At 39.1% G+C, this 25907-nt stretch overlaps 1 protein-coding gene and 1 pseudogene across 1 annotated transcript; both read left to right on the top strand.

Moving 5' to 3' along the window:
* The first annotated feature begins 690 nt into the window (after window positions 1-690).
* On the top strand, window positions 691-1612 carry LOC118855407 (annotated as a pseudogene).
* Window positions 1613-15664: 14052 nt separating this feature from the next.
* Window positions 15665-16252, top strand: LOC118836535 (pre-rRNA-processing protein TSR2 homolog). Its single transcript, XM_036743794.1, has one exon. It carries the CDS (start codon window positions 15665-15667, stop codon window positions 16250-16252), a length of 588 nt encoding a protein of 195 aa, XP_036599689.1.
* Window positions 16253-25907: the final 9655 nt, after the last annotated feature.

The following is a 25907-nucleotide window of genomic DNA, read 5'->3' as shown; positions in this document are numbered from 1 at the left end:
TATTTCACAAAAACTACTGGGAGAATTGGAAAGTTGTGTAGCAAAAACTGGGCATAGACCAATATCTTACACTGTATAAGGGTTATACCAAAATGGGTTCATGATTTAGGAATAAAGGCTGATACTATAAGCAATTTGGGAGAGCAAGGAATAGTTTACCAATCAGATTTATGGAAAAGCAAAGAATTCATAACACAAAAAGAGATAGAGAGCAATGCAAAATGGATAATTTTGATTATGTTAAAGTGAAAAGTTTTTGTGTAAAAAAGCCAATGCAACAAAGATTAGGAGGGAAGCAGAAAATTTCAAAAAAATCTTTACAACCAGTGTCTCAGATAAAGGCCTCATATCTAAAATATACAGAGAACTGAACCAAATGTATAGGAATACAAGTAATTCCCCAATTGAGAAATGGTAAAAGCATATGAACAAGCAGTTTTCAGAGGAAGAAATTAAAGATATCTATAGTCATATGAAAAAATGCTCTAAATCACTGTTGATTAGAGAAATGCAAATCAAGACAACTCTTAGGTACCACATCTCTCCTGTCAGATTGGCTAACATGACAAAACAGAAAAATGATAAATGCTGGAGAGGATGTGTGGAGTTGTGAACTGATACAGCCATTTTGGAGAGCAATTTGGAACTATGCCCAAAGGGCTATAAAATGTGCATACCCTGCTACTTCTAGTGAACACCAAATGGCGGACGACGCCGGTGCTGCAGGAGGTGCGGGAGGCCCCGGGGGGCCCTGGAGTCGGAGGTCGGGGTGGCTTCCGCGGTGGCTTCGGCAGTGGGGGCCGAGGTCGAGGCCGGGGCCGTGGCCAAGGCCGAGGCCGGGGCCGCGGAGCCCGGGGAGGAAAGGCCGAAGACAAGGAGTGGGTTCCTGTCACCAAGCTGGGCCGCCTAGTTAAGGACATGAAGATCAAGTCTTTGGAAGAGATCTATCTTTTCTCGCTCCCGATCAAGGAGTCTGAGATCATAGATTTCTTCCTGGGATCTTCATTGAAGGATGAGGTTCTGAAGATCATGCCTGTCCAGAAACAAACTAGAGCTGGACAGCGTACTAGATTCAAGGCTTTTGTGGCCATCGGTGACTACAATGGCCATGTTGGTCTGGGTGTCAAGTGCTCCAAGGAAGTGGCCACGGCTATTCGTGGTGCTATCATTCAGGCCAAGCTGTCCATTGTTCCTGTGAGATGTGGCTACTGGGGGAACAAGATTGGCAAGCCTCACACAGTGCCCTGCAAGGTCACTGGGCGATGTGGATCGGTTCTGGTGCGCCTGATCCCGGCTCCTAGAAGTACTGGCATTGTCTCAGCTCCTGTGCCTAAGAAACTCCTGATGATGGCTGGAATTGATGACTGCTATACTTCTGCAAGAGGCTGTACTGCCACTCTGGGCAACTTTGCTAAAGCTACCTTTGATGCTATCTCCAAAACATACAGCTATCTAACCCCAGACCTGTGGAAGGAGACTGTGTTCACTAAGTCTCCCTATCAGGAATTCACCGACCATCTTGTGAAGACTCACACTCGAGTGTCTGTGCAGAGGACCCAGGCAGCTGCTGTGGCAACCACATAGATGTTTTTAATAAACAAATTGAACTATGCCTGCTAAAAAAAAAATGTGCATACCCTTTGACCCAGAAATACCACTCCTAAGGCTGTATCCCGAAGAAATCACTTAAGTGGGAAAGGGACCCGTATGTACACAAATATTTATAGGAGCTCTTTTTGTGGTGGCAAAGAATTGGAAATCAAGGCATGTGCCCAACACTTGAGGAATGGCTAAACAAATTGTGGTATATGAATGTAATAGAATACTATTGCGCTGTAACAAATGATGAGCAGGTGGACTTCATTACAACTTGGAATGACTTATATGAACTGATGTTGACTGCAGGGAGCAGAACCAGGAGATGAATACACATGATTAGAGATTCACGGTATCTGTAAGGACCAACTTTGATAGACTTGACTCCTCTCATCGATGCAAGGTTCAAAGACAGTCCCAAGAGATTCATGATGGAAAAAGCTATGCACATCCAGAGAAAGAATTATGGAGTCTGAATGCAGATGGAGACAAACTATTTGCTCTCTTTTTTTCTTTTTCCTTCTTTTCTGGTATTGTTTCTCCTTTTTCACGATATACTCCATTGGTTATAATTCTTCTTTACAACTGAACTATTATGTAAATAAGTTCAATGTGAAGGTAAATATAGAAATTACACTGGATTACATGCCATCTTGGGGGGTAGAGAGACGGAGAGGGAGGGAGAAAAAATTCAGAACCCAAAAACCTATGGAACTGAATGTAGTAAAATAAAAATTAAAAACAAGATAGGGTAGGTGATTATTGTGCTATATTTTGTCCTAGTTAGGCCATATGTTGTATTCCATTCTGGGTGCCCTATTTTATAAAGTATATCAAGATGGTATTTAGTGTTGAGCAGGGTAACCAAGATGGTGAAGGGCCTCAGGTTTATGTCTTATGTTAATTCATCGTAGGAAGTGAAAATGATTAACCTGGAGAAGAGAACTAAATTGTAAAGAGGACATAACAGATGACTTTAAGAATTTCAAAGGTTGTCACAGGATGAGTGAATAGATTTGTTTTACCTTGCTCCAGAAGGCAGACATTTAGAGGTGATGAAAGAGAAAAAAACCAAAGCAAAATGGACTGTCTATAAAAACGGTATTTTTTGTTTAAATGTAAGGTTGGATGAGATGGCCTCTGATTTTTTTTGTCAACTCAGAAAATCTTTGGGTAAAATATCCATGTGGAATGGCTAAAGAAATTTGACGATAGATTTCAGGTACAGTAATATAATACCAGAATGATAGGAACACTATATATCATGTATTATATGAATACTGTATGTACTAAATGAATCTTTTCTACAATATTTTTGACAGATGTTCAGCTACCCAATGTTTACATATATCTTGGCACAGAGAACTCACTGCTGAATAAGGCAACTCATTTCAGTTGAGGCCCATTGAACTGAATTGTTTGAATTGTTTGAAGTGTGTCTCTTTTATACAACATATTCTTGGATTCTGGTTTACAGTCCATTCTGCTTCCATTTTTTGTGTTATCTTATCCCTTATTCACAGTTCTGATGATTGTGGATTTCCCTCCATCCTATTTTCTTCTGTTTATCTTTTTTTCTCTATTTTTTCCTGTCCCTCCTCAAAAGTCTATTTTGTTTCTGACCACTGCCTCCATTAATCCACCCTCCTTTTTATCTCCTCCCCTACACATCTATTATCCCTACCCCCTCCTACTTGCCTATTGAGAAAGATTCTTTCTATACCCAACTGAGGGTATGTATGTATGTATGCATTTTTTCTTCCTTCTTCAAACCAATTCCAATAAAAGTGTGATTCAAGTATTGCTCATCCTCTCTTCCCCATTTCCCCCTCTAGCATAAAAATCATTTCCTTGTGCACCTTTTTATGAAGAAAATGTTTTCCATTCTGCTTCTCCCTTTCCCTTTCTCCCAGTGCATTCTTCTTTCTCACTCCTTCATTTTTTTTTTTTTTGCGGGGGGTGGGGAGGAATGAGAGATTATCTCAACATAATCAATTCATACCCAAGCCCCCTGTCTATGGGGAATCTTTCTCACTGCCTTAATAATGATAAAGTTCCTAGGAGTTGCATGTATCATCTTTTCATATAAGAATATAAACAGTTTAACTTCGTTGAGTTCCTTATGATTATTTTTTTTACCTTTTTATGCTTCTTATTAGTCTCATGTTTGACTGTCAGTTTTTCTATTCAGCTCTGGTCTTTTCATCAGGAATGCTTGCAAGTCCGTTATTCCATTAAATATCCATTTCTCCCAGAAAGATTATACTCGGTTTTGCTGGGTAGGTCATTCTTGGTTGTAATCCTAGCTTCTTTGCCTTCCAGAGTATCAAATTCTAATGTCTCTGCTGCTTCAAGGCAGAAGCTGCTAAATTGTGTGTGATCCTGACTGTGGTTCTGTGATATTTGAATTGTTTGTTTTTGGCCGCTCACAGTATTTTTTACTTGAGCTGGAAGCCCTGGAATTTGACTATAATATTTCTTGGAATTTTCATTTTGGGATTTCTTTCAGGAGGTGACTGGTGGATTCTTTCTATACCTATCTGGATCTAAGGTGCCAGAGCTGTTTTCCTTGATAATTTCTTGAAATGTGATGTTTGGGCTCTTTCTTTGATCATAGCTTCCAAGTAATAATTAATTTTATTTCTACCCATTTTATTTTCCAGGTCAGCTTTTTTCAATGATATTTTTCACATTTTCTTTTTATGTTTTCATTCTTTTGATTTTGTTTTGTTGTTTTTTGTTGTTTCCTGGAGCCATTAGCTTCCAGTTGCCCAGTTCTAATTTTTAAGGAATTATTTTCTTGATTAAGTTTTTTGTATTTCCTTTTCCATTTGGCCTGTTCTACTTTTTGAGGTGGTATTTTCTTCAGTGAATTTTTGTGCCTCTTTTGCCATTTGTCCAATTTTGTTTTTAAGGTGTTTTCTTCAGTATTTTTCTTTCTTTTGCCAGACTGTTTATTCTCTTTTCATAATTTTCTTGCAGCATTCCCATTTTCTCCAATTTTTTTTCTTTACCACTCTTATCTCTTTCATTACTTCTAGGAATTCTCTTTGGTCTTGATCCAAATATGATTTTTCTTTGAGGATTTGTTTGCAGCTATTTTCACGTTGTTTTCTTTGTTTGAGTTTATGACTAGGTCTTTCCTGCCACCATAGTAGCTTTTTATGGTCAGATTCTTTGTTGTTGTTGTTATTGTTGTTTGTTTATTTTTCCAGCCTATTTCTTGGCTTTGAACTTTATGTTAAAGTTGTTCTGTGGTTTCCTGGGGCTGGGGAGGCACTGTCCCAAGTTTCAGGTTTTTTTGTGCTGCTGTTTTCAGAGCTAGTTCTGGAGATCTGTAAGTTTTTGGTGCTTCCAAGTTTGTGTGATCCTGGGAGAGGTATGGTCACTGCTCTCCTTGTCTCCCCTCTGGTCTTTATCTAGGAAGGGCCTCTGGTCCCCTGTAGCCACAAGTGCTATTATTTCTCTTCACCCTGAAACTGTGACTCAGCTCCTAGGGCCACAACCATGGTCCTGTGATGGAAATGCAGCAGTCACCCTGATGGAGCTAGAAATAAACTGTGAAGGAGCCCTGTACTAGATTAGAACCCACCTAACAGAACTGCCAGGATGAGTTTATAAATAAATGGGAGAGTAGAGTGAGCAGGCTGATTTTACAATTTACAGTAAAGAAATGAAATGGTCTAAAGGTCATATGGCACAGACTAAAAAGCTGATGGACTGGAACCGAGAGGTATTCATATCTATGGAGACATCAGACATCATTTTTGTCTAAGAGTATGGTAAAGGAAAATCAGGAATAAGACCAGTGTCTGCTTACCTAATATCCAAACTTGGCAAATTAATGTCATCTGTTGTACTTGTTCAGAAAGAATTTTGCATTCAATTTTGTTAACATAATAACGCTATTTTTTCCCATTCATTTTATTCTAGGTTAGGCTTCTGCTACTAAATCTGATTCTGAAGTGGTTGACTAGTAGATCTGTTAGTTTTTAGTTGGAGATCTTAATCTAGCAGTAGATCCCTTAGTTTTTCTTTTTCTAAGGTTTATGTAAATGTAGCATTTGTTCTATGAGGTACCTTGTAGCCACATGCACTAGCTCTGATCTTCTTTGCCCTAGAACAGTGATGGGGTCTCCTGCTCTCCTGCTGCTACAAACACTGGTGTTCTTTACCACCTCAGGACTGCAGGCAGGGTCCTTGCTCCCTTAAGACTGACTTAAAAGGCCAAGGTGTCCCATCACATCCAGTGTCATCTCCATTCATCCTGATCTATATCTCTCTACTGGACTCAGATGGCTCCGGAGGAGAAACTAAGGCTGGTGACTTTGCATAGCCCTCCCCCATTTTAATACAATTCACTGGCATGTCATAGCATCACCACCCTGATGTCCTGCTCCTCTCCAAGAACAAAGGACATACAACAACAAGACTATAAGTGCTCCTCTCTGTTCTGCAACTGTGACTAGAATTACTTATGGACAGTAGAGTGGCAAATCAGTACCAACTTCACCCACTGCTAGCAGTTTCCTCTGTAATTTCTGACCATTTGTCTGTTCTTCTTACTGTCTCTGGGCCGAGGGATCCCAAAGCTGCTGCTGCTGCTGCTGCTTCCTGCTGCCGCCACTACTCTGGTCACCTCCAGGGCTTACTGCTTGTGCTGCTGCCATGCTAGGCTCCAACCCTGGTGTCACAGATCTCTTCTACTGAACTACTAAGTTGTATTAAGCTGGAAAAAATGCCTCATTCTGACCTTTTGTTAGCTCTACTGCTCTAAAATTTGACTTGAGTAGTTAAAGTTATTTGGAAGGGAATGTTGGGAGAGTTCAGCTGCATTGCTACCTGTACTCTGCTATCCATACTATTCCTTCATTTGTTGCCATTATTGAAAAAATATATATAAGAACTCATCAGTTGGTGAGCAAATTTCTGTTGATGAAGCTACCTGAACTTACTGGACTCCACTTTTGGATCTTTGTTTGAAGCTCCTCTCACTGAGTACGAGTCTCCTGACTTTGTACTCTGCTAGAGTTATTTTGTTGAATGTTGGGACCTCTCAAGCTATAGTGAGACAATGGAAGCATTAGCAGACAATGAAACACAAAGTAGACTTACATGAAATGCTAAAGCATATGGCCAAAGATCAGTAAGAGAGATATTAATTTCAAAAATGATTTTTAGCAAAATTCCACTTCATCAGTGGGTTCCAATAGGATAAACTGGAAAATATTAGGAACTCAAATTAAGTACCACCATCACCCCACCCTCACACAATACAGATTTAACCCAGGGAAAAATACTCTTAACTAAATTTGACCCAAGATGGCCATGTACACATCAGTCCCCCAGCCCCAATTCATTTTGAATAGATTAGTAGGTCTTTTGAAGATCCCTCTCTCACCTATGCCATGGTTGGTAGAGTAAGGCAAACATAATTTGGACCTAAAAAAATCTAAATAGCACTTGCTTTTAAGCTTTTTCAAGTGATTTATTCCACTCAGCAGGTCCTTCCTATTGGCATGGGATGGTTTACTGTGCCCAGTGAGCCAAGATGGGTTGGCTGCAATAGAATCTGGGAAGTGCCAGGCTCACACTGATCCAAAAACAACAACTATCAAATCAATAGCCTCTTGGTTGCTGGCAGCAGCTGCATAGACACAGCACCACCTGAGAATTTTGTGTTTGGTTGATTAACATAATGGAAGGAGGAGGAAGGTGATAACATTATACTTAGTATAAAATGTAAAACAATCATTGAAATATTGGCAATAAATTTGTTCAGATAACTGGCTAAGGTGTGTCTGCATTTACTTTAAATCAGAAACTTTGGTTTCATATTACAGACTACTTGGACAATTCTCTCACCTTTATTTGCTTATAATTTCTTAGCAACTATTGATTATGCAGGACAATAAATCTTGTTATAATATAAGAGAATGTTGTTGAGAAATGGTGATCATTGTTCTTCTGAGCCAAGGAAAATATTTATCTGAAGTGTGTATAGTAAGCCTATGGCCTATAGAAACTAAACTATTTTCGATTGGTCTCATAAGTTCAATTATTGGCTTTATGAGAATGACTCTTCAGTATATACCCATAGGTAATCTAAATCGTGTTCCTGTATACCAGCTTCACCTCTTCAACTGCTTACTGAACATTTTCACTGGCTTATTCCACCTTTGCTGCACATTCAACATATATAAAAAAGAGGGAGTAAAGGAATGAAGGAAGGAAAAAAGGGAGAGAAGAGGAGAGGAGAGGAAATGGAGAGGAAAAGAGACAGGATTCATAGTTTTGTATGCCAGATTAGAAGGGAGTTCAGAGTTCATCTAGTCCAAACTAATCATTTTATAGATTTGGAAACTGATGCCCAGGAATGTTAAGCAAGTTTTCCACAATTACATAGGGAGAAGTCACAGGAGTTGCTTGTCTGGTGTTCTGGTTTGGGGACTTTAATCTTGTTTTTTCTCCTCTCTTTTCGATTATTCTAAGAACAATAACAGCAAAAAAGATCCAGTATTTCACAGATGTACTCTTTTTGTTAGGAAAGTGCTGAAAAAAATGTGCATCTCCTTCTTTGGCAGACTGATACAGTGGAAAAGAATGGTACTTCTAGAGCCATAATTCATGGGTTCAAGTCCAGCTCTACTATTTGCTACTTGTGTGATCTTAGGCAAATCACTTTAGCCTTATAGCTTCAACTTCTTTAATTGCAAAATGAAAGAATTATAAACTGATCTTTAAGGTTCCTTCTAGCTAGAAATCTCTGAAATTATGAATAGTATCAGGAAGACTAAAGCCTAGGATGTGGAGAAATTATGCAAAAAACTTAACCAAAAAATCATTTCAAAACCTAAACAGTGAAGGAATATATCTCTTACTTGGGAAAGATAGGGCAACAGTAATGTATGACACAAAGAGGGCAGGAATGTTCAACTCCTCTATTGTTTCTTTTATATTATCAAAGAAAATGATTTTCAACCTAAAGAAGAAGGAATAAATGACAATGTAAAGCCGAGATAAAGAAAATGATGGAAAGCAGGAAAATTCCTAATCAGCAAATTGACAAATATTCATTAAGTACCTACTATGTGCCAGACACTATCTTTAGTCCTGGGGAAAAAAGACAAAAATGGAAAAGTTTCTGCTCTCCAGAAGCTTATGTTCTATCATAGAAAGATAACATGTTGACACATATCAAGTTAATGACATATATCAAGTTAACATATAATCAAGTTAATACAGGGCTTGATTCGTTATTGCAGGGATTTAAAAATACACACACATGTACATACATGTATATGTATATATATATATATACACATACATGCAATATATAAGGTATTAGGGAGAATGCACTAGCATCTGGGTAAATCAGAAAAGGCATTGCATAGGATGGAGACAGTTGAGCTCTACTTTGAAAGCAACTAGGAATTGTAAGAGGTGGTTTGATTGCATTCAAGGCATATGGCACAGCCTATGAAAAAAGCCAGAGATAGGTGTATGAATATCATGTATGAGGAAGAACAAGGCCAGTTTGATTAGACCAAAGGGAGTATGAAGGAGATTAAAGCATAATAATATGTTAAAGGTAGGTTGAAGACATGGTAAAAAAACAAACAAACAAACAACAAAAACCCTTTAAATTATGACCAAGAGTTTGTATTCCTTCCCAGTGGCAATGACACAGGAGAAAGTTGAAGTATAGTTATGTGGATTTGACTGGTCTAACTCAAAGACAGACAACTAGCAGATTAGCATTAGCTAGGAGGGAAGTCTCTTGTGTGGCATCTTTGACTGGTTATTTGTTTTTACTCAATCACTTGGATAAAGGAAAAAGGTATTTATGTATAGCTTTTATATGTATTTTCACCTGTTTGCTGATTTGGTGTTTTCTTTAAGTTTCATCGTTAAATAGCCTCAGGACTCTTTGCATTAGTAGGGTCTCTTATCAAGCTCTCTGTAAACATTCTTCTGCCCACTGTTTCTGACTGTTGACAAAGTGGTGCTTTTCACCTAGCTCCTACCATAGGTTTTACAAATGAGTTTATATTTTAAAAACGTGTTGCTCTTTTGGCTGCCATAGCTGTACTTTTGACAAGGGGTATACTGGTTACCAATGTTGCTAGGCTCCACTGGAGGCCTCATTGTGAAAATGAACTTGCATTGATTAAATTTCCTTAAGAAACAATGATAGTCCATGGTGAGGTGTTTTTTTAAGTTAATTTATTTATTTTTAGTTTTCAACATTTACTTCCATAAGTTTTAAATTTTCTCCCCCTCTCCAATCCCCCTCCCCAAGACTATGTGCAATCTGATAAAGGCTCTGCATATACATTCCTATTAAACATATTTTCACATTAGTCATGTTGTATAGAAGAATTAGAATGAATGAGAGGAACTATGAGAAAGAAAAAAACACAAAACAGAACAACAATAACAAAATATTCTGCTTCTCTCTGCATTCAGACTCCATAGTTCTTTCTCTGGATGTGGATGGCATTTTCGATCATGAGTCCTTTGGAATTGTTTTAGGACCCTGAATTCCTGAGAAGGGCTAAGTCTATCAAAGTCAGTCATGCTGATGTCTTTTTAACAAATCCATAATCATTTTATCTGTTCCTCATTTTTTACATCATCAGCTTGTTTAAGTAGGTCAGGTTTGAGCTACCTGAGTTGGGTATCATATCTTCTTATTTTTATTCTTTCTAATACTTTGGTATCGATTTTGATTTTTGCTCTAAAAAGTCAGTGGTGTGACTGTGCACAGATGGCTGATTCAGAAATGACTCTGACATTAGGAACCAGTCATATCTTGCCCATTAAAAATAATCAATTCATATTTTATGATTTTATTTTTTGTTTGCCATCATCACTGACTTCTAACACTCTCTTTGAAGAAAATGACTATTATATAAAATTTAAGCTTTTACATACTCCAAATCCTTTAGTCTCTTTCATTTCTTACTACTGAACCATATTTTCTCTTTAAATGTTATGTATTTTTAACATTATAGCCTTTATGGATACACATACACACACACATTCTACACCCACTTAGTGAACCCACCTGTGTAACAAAGAAAGTTAGTAGCAAAAGTGACCACCAGAGCAACCACATCTAATAATATATTCAAGATTCTTTACTCATAGACTTACATCTCTCTACTGAAAGGAGAAATGCGTGTCTTTTATTCTCTTTATTTGAAATTAATCATCTAATTGATTTTCTTTTTTCTTCTGAGCTAATTTCTAGTACCAAGATATTCAAAACAGAGAAATAAGGGACTACTAGGACAGTATATGGTAGATATTCTAAGAAAAGTCCACTGTATTCTTCACTTTTTAAAAATTATTTTTCTTCCAACACAGTTTTTGCTACCTTCACTAAATCTTACCTTCTGTCACAAAGTTGATTTCATTTGTTGAGTTTTATTCAGTTCTTCATTGAAATTATTTAACCCATTGTCTGTAAAAGATGTCGGCACATAGGCTGAAATGATCTTTATAACTGTCTTTTCTCAAATGCTCACACTAGTGAGATACCCAATACTCCTTTAATAGTGGTTTTACCTCTTCTATGGACATATCATTTTCAAAAAGCTGCTAAATCCTTTGATTTATTTTCTTTTTTTCTTCTGAGTTAATTTATAGTGCCAGGATTACATTTAGAATAGAGAGACAGGCGACTACTTGGACAGTATAAGGTACACATTCTAAGAAAAGCTCATTCTTTGTTTATTACACATTTTTGTTTAATTATTTTTCTTTGTTACAATGGAAAGCTTGATCTTTTTGGTGTCAGAAGATTTGAAAGGACTATGATGTAAACACAAAAAGCTTCAGCACTTTTTTTTTCTTATTGAGAAGCATAAAACAGATGTTTTCATCAAAGTTAAATGCAATTGTCGTGGAACATGGTCTTCACAGAGAACAAATGTAAGAGGGATTCTTTACAATCCATGCAATTGTCTAGGTTCTTCTGTTTTTGGATAACATTGTGCTGATTATATCATGACACAGAACACTTAATATATACTAGTTGACTAAGATTATAAGAGTCCTACTATTTTCTAGTCAGACCATATCTGAAATATTGTATTTTTTATGGGTTCCACATACACAAGACATGGATAACCTAAGATATGTCCAGATGAGAATGATCAGGATGGTCAGAGGAGTACTCAAAACCATGCCAGACCAGGCCTGGTTAAAAACTGGGAGTATATTCCTTAAAAAATTACTATTTATCATTGTCTTTTTCTATATGAAAAGTTGCTATGGTCAATATATTCATTTTTTCCTTTTTCTTTGGTTTCAGAAGGCAGAACTAAGAAGAGTAAAAGAAGCTGCAGACAGCCAGAGTTTAGATCAAGATATGGCAGACAGTTCAAGTGCAGAGGAAGGAGCACTGCCTTTGGAGATGAGACCTATATTTGAGTCCTAGTTCTGACACTATATGACATTGGACAAGTCACTTAGCCTATCAAGAGTATAGTTCAACAAAGGTATCTGGAAGCATGTTTTCTCCAAGCAAGATAACAGTTTATCAATGGGGCACTGAACCTATTAATAAAGTGGTTAGTGGCTTTCCTCAGTTTTTAGCCAAAGACCTCGAGATGAAGACTTAATAATTTTTATAAGGTTAGAGCAAAGAACAAAGCATAGTAAGTGACATCATGGGGTTGAAGACAGTATGACTGGTCACGTAGCTGCAGCAAGAAGAACAATATGATTAGTTGGAAGTTTAGGAATGGGTACTAGCAACAACCTCCTCTTTCCCTCCCATGGCTAAGAAGTGTTCACTGTGTGAATCTAACCCTGCAGGCTTGAAAAAGAGTGGGCCGGACTTCTTTGGATAGCAAGCCAAACATCCTTGAAGGATAGCTTGGTGGTATGAAGATACTAAAGCAAATTCCGTGATGTCCACCTGTAATCCTCAAGAACAGTATAATTCCTTGAGGTAAGAATAGAACAGTGATTAGCAGGTGAGCTGGATTTTTTCTGATCTTAGCTCATTACAAGCCAGTTGAATTTCTGCACTTAGTTCAGAGACAAAGAACCACGACTTCGGCAGTTATAGGACAAGAAAAAAATAATCGTAAATAGGATCAATTAAAATTGATAGAGAATCAAGTTAATCTTCTCAAACCTGAGAGGCAATATAGTGTAGAAGAAGAGCACTAGATCTGGTGTCAAAGGACCTGAATTAAAATCTTTCCTCTGTTATTTACTTTATATGAGATTTTCGACAACTCATATCATTTCTCTGGGCATCATGAGCCTTGAGGCTCAAATCCTTTACCTCAAAAATGTAGCTAAGCACACAGGGTTGTTGTGGGTGTTTTTCCAAACTTACATCTGTATGTAAAGGTGAATCATTTTTAATGAACTCAGCTGCCTCAAGACATAGTGTGTCCCCTAGCATTGGAGTTGAATTGGATGACTACATCTTCCTGATGTTATGGTCCTCTTTGAGAACAGACAAACCACACACACACACACACACACACACACACACACACACACACACACACAATTTAAGTACTTAAGCAGGTTTTCACAATTCTAATTAGGGATCTAAAATAGGTTATTTTAGCAGGAGCTTGACCACTAACTCCCTCTAGTACCACCTTGTCTTTGTAGTCCAGTCTGAAGTTAATGTACTAGGTAGCAAAAGTAAGGCTACTATGTCCAGAATGTCACCTTAAAAATAAGGCATAAATTGTATTTTGTCTAGGAATTGAATGAATATTTGGAGTTTGCCTCTGGCCTCTTCCTATTTTACCATTTGCTAAAACTAACTGGATTGTAACTAGATTTAAAGATACAGAGACCTTGGTCCATAACGAAGAGCTTCCTGACAGATATGTCTATGAAGACAAGGGGTGAAGTGGAGAAGTACCCTTTAGGAACAAACTCAGGATTGAGACAGAATGGAGACTTGTAAGGTGGAGTACGCCAATATGCTGCCTGGGAAGCTAGTCAACAGGATAAATTGGCATCAGGAAAAAAAAGCTCTCAGGCTGTTATGTGAACAGAACTCATACCAATTTGAGGGAAGAGGAGGTGCTAGGATGCACTGAAAGGAGCTTGGAGGGCCAAAGACAAATTTCACCTATTCAAAACTCAGCCTGGATCAGCATTTTGCTCTAATTAAAAACATTCAGTCAAAAGAACATATCCTTATAGTATTTATTTATTTTAAGGTTAAATCTGGGTAAGAACTGGTCAATTTTTCCCTTAGGCTTTATGAAAGATAGGCCAATCAAGATGTTGATTATAGCATCTACCTTCCCCTCCACCAGAAGAAATAGCTTGACCTTCTAAAAGATCACAGAAGATATAAGAGGAGAAAAGAACTAAAATTCCCCAAAGGAAAAAAGACCAGCTCTCTTAATGATAAAGGCAGCACTTGAGTGATTTTCTAAAAAACCATAAAGGGACACTGGGCCTTGGAATCTAATCGTGCCATAAAAGAAGCCTAAGTGAAATATCAATTTTCTGGGTGAAATATACACATGCCATATAGCTTCCATCTTAGGTCAGGTCTCCATAGCACACAGCACAGGTGAGGAATGGGAAATTATATGGCCAAATCAGGGCTAGTGGTTTTCTCCTTTAATATTGACCAAGTGTTGTGAATTTATCAGTTAATTCTTCAGTTCTATAATTTGTTTTCCTATGTACCTTTGGCCATAACATTCTGCTATATTTGGAGCTTGAAATAAAGTTGGAATGAGATTTAGATACAGGACTCAGCTTCATATATTCATGTATGTATGTGTGTGTGTGTGTGTGTACATATATATTATATATATATATATATATATTTACATACACACATATGCAGAATGAGAAAAATAGATGCTGGGTGATATGAAGGAAAATGTAGGGCTTTTGGAGTAAGAGGACATGGGTTTGAACCCCATTTTTACCACTCTGTTAATTGTGTGATCTTGGACAAATTATTTCATTTTTCTGGGCCTCAGTTTATCCATCTGTAAAATGACAGAATTTTAGTAGATGACTTTTAAGGCCCCTTCCATCTATAAAAATTTTGAACCTATAAATATAATAGTGATTCAAAGTTATTAATATATCCAATTATTGTAAATATCTAGTGGTCTCTCTTGTCTGCTTAGCTAAGACACTACATTTTCACTTATTTTCCCAGTCCTTTAACCCCCTAAGCTAAAAATTAAAGCTAGACTGTCTCTTTTGTTTTAGCAGTAAAAAAAACCCATTTTCAGAGCCAAAGCCTCCTACTAGGATTTAGGCTGCAGCTCATTTTACAACTAGAGGAAAGAAAGCCAAGCAGTTTATGCAGCCAAGTAAGAAATCCATAAATCCAGAAGATTAGTGTCAGGTCCAGGGCTTTTCATTTATTCAAACTGCACAAAACTCAGGTTAGACAACCTGGCTACCTTTTCCACTTGGTGAGTTTGATCAGATACTGGAATGAAGTCTCCAGGTACTGAAGTGCATCCTCCCCTTTGTCTTCAGAGTTAATGGCATTAGAATGTGCACATCAAAGAAGGGGATAATCATCGTTTTGTGGTTCTGGGTCAGAAGCTGCCCTGCAGTTATAATTTTGATGCCTTAACGGTCAAGAATAATTTACCACCAGAGGAATAAGCATCACCACCCTCCCTCACACATTTCTATTTCTACTTGAACACTGAGGAGCTCTCTTCTTTCTCCTGGAATAAAGGGGATTAAAAAGTCAACTCCCTACATCCTTATAATATCTTAGACCTTGCAATGAAAGGGAGTCCAGAGGTTGTATAGTTTAATTACTTCATATTACAAATGAGGCGACTGAGGCCCAACTAGGTTAAATTACTTGCTCAAGATCAAAGCCTGTAGCAGAAGCAGGATTTGAATTCGAATCTTTTTACTCCTGAGCCAGTATCCTTTCCACTGTATCATGCCACCTCCGCTAAACTAAGTTTTTGACTATAGATATAATATTGTGGCTTTAAGACTTCGGCTATCGCTTTGATTGTATCTAGTAAAAGTAGTACCGGATCTCTTGTGACTGGCGGCGGCGGGGTCAGACACGGCGATGTCTGGCACGGCAATGTCAGCGGGTCAGTCGTGGGCCTTGTTTGGCGCTGGTGTTCGGGCAGTGCTGGAGGCCTGGCCGGCACTGCAGATCGCCGTGGAGAACAGCTTCGGGGGAGCCCACAGCTTCGAGAAGGCGCTATGGCTCGGGGGAGTGGTGCGGGACTATTTCGTCCAGAACGCTGACTTGGAGCAGGATGAGGTCGAGGGTTTCCTGGCTGACATCATGAGCACCGAATTTGATACCCTCGTAGAAGATGGAAGCCTGCCCCAGGTAAGCCAGCAGCTCCAGACAGTGTTTAGTTACTGCCAGAGAGGTGAAGAACCGTTGCTGAGAGAGTTCATCGCTCAGATGGGCCAGAAGCAGATGGAGGTCAGAGCCATGGAGTTCCGGACAGTTGAGAACAACTCGGACCAGGAGTTAAAAATAGATGGGGTTGTTGAGGAAATGGAGGTGACTGACATCAGGGAAACCCCTGCCATGCCCCGTGGTGCCCAGGCTGGTCCATCAGCTGCCACTAGCCAGGCCTCCATTGGGCATGATGCTGCTGAAGAGGGCTGGATGGTCATCCAGAGGAAAAAGAAGTGAGAGCCTAGGCCTTCCACAGTGGCCTGGGCCGGGCCTTCCAGGTGTGCTCCAGGACCTCCCAGGGAAGAGCATCTTCCGAGCCTCTTGCTCCACCACATGACATTGCATGCACAGCTATAAAACTGGCCTAGGGCACCCAAAGGGGCCCCGGTCTAGGTGGAGTCTCTATTTGAGAGCATTGGGTGACTGGCTTTGACATTTCCCAGCCTCCCGTGAGCTTCAGCAAGTCACCTGACCTCTTTGGGCCTCCATTTCCTCATCTGTAAAATGAGGACAATAATGGCGTCCCAGAATTGGAGGCATAGATATTGACTTTGCACTGCCTCACAGGAACTGGGGAAGGGAGAGGGGAAGAGGGATATGAATAGATGAAGCATGGAAAGTGTTCCCAGCCTTTGTTCACCCCTATTGCTCCCCAGGACCTTCACCAGTTAACACCTGCTCAGAATTAGGGTCAGCTAGAAAGAGCAGTGCCTCAATGGAACAAGGAGCAGATGTCTCCTTCCCTCACCCACTCGTGTGCCCTCCAACCTAATCTCATTCCCTCGTCCTCCCTAATCAGCTCTCACCTCAACTAAAGGAACCTCCAAACTTGTTTCTTCTTTGTCCACTCATCCTCCATGCAGTTACCAAAGTCATCTTCCCGAGGGACAAACAGACTTGGCTATGTCACACCCATACTCAAAAATATTCAGTGACTCCCTCTTCCTCCTAAGCTAAACTCCAAAGTGCTCAGCCTGGCATTTAAAGGCCTACACAGTATTCCTTTCACTGGCCTTTCCAGGCTAATGGACCTGCCAGCCCTTCCCACATTCTTCCCCTATACTTGGAGCCTTCTCCTCCCTTCTTCACATTAGCCTCTCAATCCAGACCCTCAAAGCTGCCTGGTACACTTAGCCAGGTAATGGGGTTGCCATTCCTCGGATGGACAGTCCGTGTTCTCAGTAATGATAAAGCAAGTGTGAAGCTTTGTAGCGGAAAAGCTACTTGTGAAAGGGCCTCTAGTCTTGGTCACTTCCACTCACTAATCAATGCTTGTGGGATTGAAATGAACCAAGTTGCAAGAGTTTTTCTTTGTATCCCCAGCACTTAGCACACAGTTGGTGCCTAAGAAATGCTTTCTGACTTGTCTGAAAACTCATCTTCCAGCTTTGGAAGACCTCTGAGGAGGAGGAGAAGGAACTCCCAAGCTCTCCAGGCAACAGCACACTCTTTGAGAGTAGTTCTGATTTCTAGGAACATCCCCTCCCCCCCACCCCACCCCCAGCTTTGTAACTTCCACACCCACTGGTTCCCTCTCCATCTGCCTTTCCTCCAAAGGCTCCAGTTCTGCATTGGATTGCTAAACCACTGGCCTCATTCACACAGATGGACACACAGTATTCAGGCTTCCTTGGAACTGCAACCAAAACTGTATTTTTCCATTAAAACAAAACATCAAAAAAAAAGGTAGTACCATGAGTGCAGCAACTATTTTCCTCCCCTTTTTTTTCTGTACATTCCCAATGCAATGCCATGCACTTTTTTTTATTCAGACCTGTGACTTCAGTGCCATTGGTGACTTAAAGTGTTGAAATTTGCTCTATAGTGCAAATGAATAACTCAAAGAATGAATAGCTCAAATAATTTCAGACTTGAAAGGGATCTGAACAGTTATCTAGCTACCACCAGCCTTCTTTCTACTGGATCACACCTATAGTAGGGTTTTAATGACATAAAGAAACAAAATAATTCTCAAGAAAACAACCTGTTAAGTGGTCATTCAGACTTTACTTGATGATATCCAGTGAGAGGGAATCCCTCCCAAGAAGCCACTCATTCTACTTTGTATAGCAATGACTGTTTAGGAATGTCTTTCCTTAATTTTTTTTTAAATTTGCACTCATTGTTCTGAGTTTTATCCTTTTCCACATGACAGCATTTCAAGTACTCAAAGATTAGTATCACCCCCTTCCCTCTCCATCTCAAAATAACAATCACCACCAATAAAAACTGTACCACCCCCACCATCACCACCACCACTAGCACCAAACTCATAGCCTTCTCTATCAAGGTTAAACATCCCCAGTTCCTTCATGTTTTCTTTCTGTGGTTTATATTGCAGAGCTTCCATCATTCTGGTGACAATCCTTTTTAATGTTATCTAATATACTGGTGTAATTTCTCCAGTATGGCACCAACACTGGACAAAATATTCCAGATTGGAATGAAATAACAAGCACCATTCTGAAGTTGAAATATTGTCCTTCAAAAATTTTAGTGTCAAGTAATCTGGTTTCCTGTGTGTGTTACAGATATATACAAATCCACTATAATTTAGGATATTATAGAACTTCTGGGGGGAGGTCATTGAGAGGTTAATCAATTTCTTCTTTCTCACATTAATAGTAGTAGGTATGAAAGGCAAGACTTGACCCTAGATCATCTACAGTCAGCCTTTCATCCAATATGCCACATACATAGCAGGGTTTAATAATGCCCGTTGGATTGAATAGAATTTGATGCTCAATAAATATTTCTTGATGATGAACATGAAAATGATGACAATTTATTAAAATCCAATCCACGGATCTCTATTGCTATGTGATTTATTCCTTGGGAGCAGTTTCCAGTGGCTCAGAAAAATACCTTCGACCTCCAAAACAACTCATAAACCTTAAATTTCACAAGTGTGAAGGGCCACACTGATGGATTCATTTTTTATAACTGCACTTGAATAAGCAAAATAATAAACAGCAATACTGTATAGGGTTTTTATAATAGAATTTCAACATGTTTTTAATTCCCTTGCTCATCAGTGTTTTACCCATGAAATTACTGAATAACCTGGCTATTCTCCAGCTATTAATAACGTCCCTCCTGAGCTTACACTTCCCATAAACTTTCAAAATAACATTTATACATGATCAAAAAGAAGAATCAAATGCTATATAAGGAAGATGCTAGAATTATTTTGAGAACTTAAATGTCATGGACAAGAAAAAAATTGAAGTTGCTCAACAAACTCAATTCATGAACACCACTTAGGGACCTATTCCCAAGCCAGGTGTGAGAGTCTAGTGATTCAGATGCTTGATAGCCAAACAATGTGTGCACAAAGACAGTGTGTTTATTTATATTGGAAAAAGGCAAGCCATGCAGAGAAATGTGATTTCTGAAATTATGGAACTGTGTCACTTAAGCTGTTCATCTTTAAATGGATTTTGTTTTTAATTGCTAGAATATCTACAAATATTTTAATCTTAAATAATATTTTGTTCCAGTATAAATTTGCAAGATCTCATTCATTTTCAAGTGGTGGCTTTGTTAGGCATTGTTTTAATTCTAAGATAGGAGAAAAATTTAAAACAAGATTTACAAACTCACTTGGTACAACAGGGGTTTGTTGTCATTTAACTTGATGTAAATTGGATAGAAGGGAAGGAAACCCCAAATTTCGCATTACAGAAAGGTCCATAGAGAAGTTAGATCACTTTTTTTTATAATTGATAGATCCATTGTATTAATTGTTGCTTGGATAAAAGAGTGTATATCAATGTTAAATGTTATTTCTGGGGTGGTTTATCATTAGACAAATAAAACAGAATATATTATGTTCTGACAGTGCTTACTTATCTTGTCTACATTTGATTTAACTTTCTATAGTTTAGTATTAATATGTTCAGCAAGGATATTATTTATTAAAATAGTGCTATATTTCATCGTATGCTTCTTGGTTCCAAAGAATGATGCACATTCTAAAGGTTTACTGAAGATGAATTAAATGTCTGTAGCCAATTAAGATCTCTTCCATTCTTGAGGATTTTATAAGCCTTAGTTCAAGTTGGTACCTGCTAGTACTTAAAATTACTCACAATTCTCTAAGAAGTCACTATATTTAGTCATCCAAGTGAATTATGGGTATGCATAGCTTCATATGAGAAGGCTGTTTAAAAAATGGTTCCATCAGATAATCATAAATTATTAACATACACTGAGTTCTGGAAAACATTCTATAGAATAAGTAAATATTAGATATCGTTACTTTTGATCATTATTTACTTTTCTAACTATATTATTTTTAAATGTTTCAACACGATTAAATATTCTACCACCTACTATGGTAGCTGTAGTATACTATAACCAAGGGTCTTGAGATCCTTGCAATCCTACAAAGGGTTATCATTTAACAAATATGATGAAGCCCTAATAATAATGGTAGCAATAGAGGGGCTAGTAAAATCATTACTAAAGATACTAATTATTGATTCAGCAACTATTGAAACAGTTGCTTGAAAGCAATGTGTATAATCTATGGTGATTATCTCAAAATCTTTAATTCATTCCCACATCCATGGTTTATTCATATACTCAAAATATTTAATAGATACCCAAGTGTAGTGCGTATGCTAGAATTTTTGAGAACCATATCAAAAATGGTTTACTTAAAGCAAATCACCAAAAGTAAAATATCAAGAATATTTGTATGAAATGGGGCCTTTTTTATGGAGACAGTTTAAGCTAATAGGGCATAATTTTTAAAAATCCATGTGAATTGGGGGGTGGAGCCAATTTGGCAGCTGGAAAGCAGGGACTAGCGTGAGCTCCCCACCAAGTTTCTCCAAAAACCTATAAAAAATGGCTCTGAACCAATTCTAGAACTACAGAGGGAAGCAGGGCTCCAGCCCAGGACAGCCTGGATGGTTGCTGGGTGAGGTTTATCATGCACGGAGCTGGGAGCGGAGCACAGCAGAGCCCAGCATGGGCCGCGCAGACCAACCAGACCAGGAGCCAGGCTGAGCGGGCCCTAGCACCCTGAATCAGTGAGCTGTGGCAGTTACCAGACTTCTCAACCCACAAACACCAAAGACAACAGAGAAGAACTGCAGAGCCCACAAAATAGCGGAGGGAAGCAGTGCTCTAGCCCAGGACAGCCTGGATGATCTCTGGGTGAGGTCTATCGTGCATGGAGCTGAGAGCAGAGGGGAGCAGAATCCAGCCTGGGTGGTGGCAGGACCAACCAGACCGGGAGCAGGGCAAAGGGGCCCTAGTGCCCTGAATCAGTGAGCTGCAGCAGTTACCAGACTTCTCAACCAACAAACACCAAAGACAACAGAGAAGGTTAGTGAGAAAAGCTGCTGGGGACAGGGTGATAGAGTTCACAGTTCAGCCACTGCCCCAGGAGCAGCTGAGGAGGTGCAGCTACAGAACAGCTGCAGTTGCTTCTGAACCCAAGCCCACCTGGTGGGAGGAAATTAGTGGCGGATCAGAGCAGGAGTGCAGAGCCTGCTGAAGATCTGAGTCCAGTCCGGGTTGGGGGTTCTTGGGGAAGGAGGAGTGCTGGTGTGGCAAAGCTGGCTGTATAGGAATAGCTCAGAAAACAATGGTGCATCCCCCCAAGCTTGGAACAAAGTACTCTTTACTCTACAAGCAGTCATACCCCGACAAAATACTCAAGGGACAAGTAAGTTGGCTGGGAACATGGCCAGGCAGTGAAAACTCACCCAGATTCAGTCTCGGACCTTGGAATCTTTCTTTGGTGACAAAGAAGACCAAAACATACAGTCAGAAGAAGTCAACAAAGTCAAAGATTGCATCAAAAGCCTCCAAGAAAAACATGAACTGGTCTCAGGCCATGGAAGAGCTCAAAAAGGATTTGGAAAAGCAAGTTAGAGAAGTAGAGGAAAAATTGGGAAGAGAAATGAGAATGATGCAAGAAAACCATGAAAAACAAGTCAATGACTTGCTAAAGCAGACCCAAAAAAATACTGAAGAAAATAACGAAGAAAACAACATCTTGAAAAATAGACTAACTCAAATGGCAAAAGAGCTCCAAAAAGCCAATGAGGAGAAGAATGTCTTGAGAGGCAGAATTAGCCAAATGGAAAAGGAGGTCCAAAAGACCACTGAAGAAAATACTACCTTAAGATTAGATTGGAGCAAGTGGAAGCTAGTGATGATGAGAAATCAAGATATTATAAAACAGAACCAAAGGAATGAAAAAGTGGAAGATAATGTCAACTATCTCATTAGAAAAACCACTGACCTGGAAAATAGATCTAGGAGAGAGAATTTAAAAATTATTGGACTACCTGAAAGCCATGATCAAAAAAAGAGCCTAGATATCATCTTTCAATAAATTATCAAGGAGAACTGCCCTGATATTCTAGAGCCAGATGGCAAAATAGAAATTGAAAGAATCCACAGATTGCCTCCTCAAATAGATCCCAAAAAGAAATCTCTTAGGAATATTGTCTCCAAATTCCAGAGCTCCCAGGTCAAGGAGAAAATACTGCAAGCAGCCAGAAAGAATCAATTTGATTATTGTGGAAACACAATCGGAATAACCCAAGATGTAGCAGCTTCTACATTAAGAGATCGAACGTCTTGGAATATGATATTCCGGAGGTCATTTGAGCTAGGATTAAAACCAAGAATCACCTACCCAGCAAAACTGAGTATCATGCTCCAAGGCAAAATATGGATTTTCAATAAAATAGAGGACTTTCAAGCTTTCTCAGTGAAAAGACCAGAGCTGAATAGAAAATTTGACTTTCAAACACAAGAATCAAGATTAGCATGAAAAGGTAATCAAGAAAAAGAACGAGAAAAAGAAATCTCAAGGGACTTAGTAAAGTTGAACTGTTTTGTTTACATTCCTACATGCAAAGATGATGTGTATGATTCATGAGACCTCAGTAGGGTAGCTGAAGGGAATATGCATATATATATATATATATATATATATATATATACACACATACATATATATGTTTATGTATATATGTATATGTGAATGTGTATGTGTGAATATATGTATGTATATATATACACATACATATATATGTTTATGTATATATGTATATGTGTATGTGTGAATATATGTATGTGTATATATATATATATATATATATATATAGAGAGAGAGAGAGAGAGAGAGAGAGAGAGAGAGGGCACAGAATGAGTTGAAGATGAAGGGATGATATCTAAAAGAAATAAAATCAAATTAAGGGATGAGAGAGGAATATATTGAGAGAGGGAGAAAGAGAGAGAGAGAATGGGGTAAATTATCTTACATAAAAGTGGCAAGAAAAAGCAGTTCTTTAGGAAGGGAAGAGAAGGCAGGTGAAGGGGAATGAGTGAATCTTGCTCTCATCAGATTTTACCTGAGAAGGGAATACCATACACACTCAATTGGGTATCTTACCCCACAGGGAAGAAGAAGGAAGAAGTTAAAAAAGGGCGGGGGATGATAGAAGGGAGAGCAGATGGGGGAGGAAGTAATCAGAAACAAACACTTTCGAAAAGGGACAGGGTCAAGGGAGAAAATTGGATAAAGGGGGATAGGTTAGGAAGGAGCAAAATATAGTTAGTCTTTCACAACATGAGTGTTGTGGAAGGGTTTTACATAATGATATATATGTGGCCTATGTTGAATTGCTTGACTTCTTAGGGAGGGTGGGTGGGAAGGGAAGAGGGGAGAGAATTTGGAACTCAGAGTTTTAAAAACAGATGTTCAAAAACAAAAAAAAAAAGTTTTTGCATGCAACTAGAAAATAAGACACACAATCAATGGGGCATAGAAATTTATCTTGCCCTACAAGAAAGGAAGGGAAAAGGGGATGGGAGGGGAGTGGGGTGACAGAAGGGAGGTATGACTGGGGAACAAGGCAACCAGAAGATATGCCATACTTGAGTATGTGGGAGGGTAGAAATGGGGAGAAAATTTGTAATTCAAACTCTTGTGAAAATCAATGCTGAAAACTAAATATAATAAATAAATTAAATTAAAAAATTTTAAAAATCCAAGTGAATTGTAAATAGGACGTTTTCAACCACAACTAATAGTTAAAAATGATTAGAAAAGAGGATGTCTGTTAAGGAGTGGCAAACTGGTAAATGCTCAATAACTGGCTCTGGGAAAAATATTCTGGGCAAACAAGTTTAATCGTCATTATTAGCATTTTCTCAATTTCTTAAGTCTTAATAATAAAAGAACATTAAGTCAGCCCTGATTTGTAGCATTTTCCAATTTCTAAGATATTGATGCTCACACTGGAAATTTCACAATTAGCTCTGGCGAGCCTGTTGGAGTTGCCTCCAGCATACTCCTAGTTATAACAGATTTAACTTGATAAGTGATTTAATATGGGGTGTGTGAGGGAGAGGGAAGGGTAAAAAATTATTCTGAGTTATGAACCTAGGTAACTTTAACAAAAATAGGTAAACTTAGGGGGTGGGGCCAAGATGGCACTGTGAAAGGAAGGAACTACCAGAGCTCTCTCACAAATCCTGTCAGATAAATCTGAAAAAGTGAATCTGAGCAGACTTGGAAGAGTTAGAAGCCACTAGCAGACTGAAACGGGTAGGAGCACCGGGCACATGGATCGGCACCAGACCAAACAAACCAGGAACAGCAGAGTGATCCTGCCAACACGCTGGTCTGGGAGAGCGCTGGGCAAGCCCAACACCAGAGCAGGAACAGGCCCAGAGCGGAAGTACCAGCTGTGGCCGCAATGGAGCCCCAGGCCTCTCAGCCCAGGACTGAGTCTTGGAGGAGTGCAGAGCCAGCAGCCGAGGGAGCAGCTAGCCCAGGGGCCTCCTGCCCACAGTCTAAAGGTTTGAAACTCACCTTCTTGGACTTCTGGTAGCCAGGATGTACAGGTAAAACAGCTCATATCCCTCCCTTGAATAAACACAGAGAATAAAACCTCAGGAGAAACAGAGGAACCAGAAGGAGGGCTTCAGTAGTGAGAGAAGTGGAGGAGAGGGCCCTTCCTGTGGTGGCGGAAGGAGACTAGTGGAGGAAGACAGGTGTCCCAGCAGCCCTCACCTTAGCAGAACAACTGGAGTAACTGAGCCCCAGGGGGTGGAGCTAACAAACATCAATTCCAGGACCCTAGACTTGGCTTTGCACAGCCAGGGGAAGTGGCAGACACCAACACAGACACGAGCTGAGACTACCCCTGCTGTAGAGCAGTCCTGGGGAAGAGGAGACTCCCAGCAGGCAAACCACCCCTCCCCCACACCTCATGAAACCAGAGGCTATAGCACAAAAAGCCAGATCCCAACACAAGAAACTTGGGACAGAGCCCCCTGAGCCTCAAAAACAGAGATCCACTTCAGAAACCAGGAGGGAAAAAAAAACAGCATGAAAATAATTGTAAGAAGATTTCAAAGATGATTGACTCATATTATGGAGACAGGGAAGACCAGAATACCAACTCACAAGAGGACAGCATGGACACTACACCCACATCTGAAACCTCAAAAGGGAAAGTAAACTGGTCTCCAGACCAAAAAGCATTCCTGGAAGAATTCAAGGAGGACTTTAAAAACCAAATTAGGGAGGTAAAAGAAAAAAATGGAAAAAAAATTAATTGAGGAAAACAAATCTTTAAAAAGTAAAATCAGGGAATTGGTTAAGGAAAATCAGAATATAAATGGAGAAAATGTCTCACTGAAAAGTAAAATCAGCCAAATGGAAAAGGATATAGAGAAGACAAAGAAAACAAAACACTAAACATTAGAATTGGGCAAGTACTAGCTAATGACTCTATGAGACATCAAGAATCAGTCAAACAAAATCCAAAAAAATGAAAAAAAAAATGAAGAAACTGCAATATCTGATTGGAAAAACAATTGACCTAGAAAATAGATCTAGGAGAGACAATCT

This window comes from Trichosurus vulpecula, chromosome 1 (assembly GCF_011100635.1).
Source record: "Trichosurus vulpecula isolate mTriVul1 chromosome 1, mTriVul1.pri, whole genome shotgun sequence".
NCBI classification, from domain to species: Eukaryota; Metazoa; Chordata; class Mammalia; order Diprotodontia; family Phalangeridae; genus Trichosurus; species Trichosurus vulpecula.
The sequence above is the reverse complement of the archived record's forward strand: the minus strand, read 5'-3'. Positions and strand labels throughout refer to the sequence as shown.

Bases quoted from the DNA above. Each gene is read 5' to 3' on its own strand.
- LOC118836535 (XM_036743794.1), top strand. From the start codon at position 15,665: ATGTCTGGCACGGCAATGTCAGCGGGTCAGTCGTGGGCCTTGTTTGGC.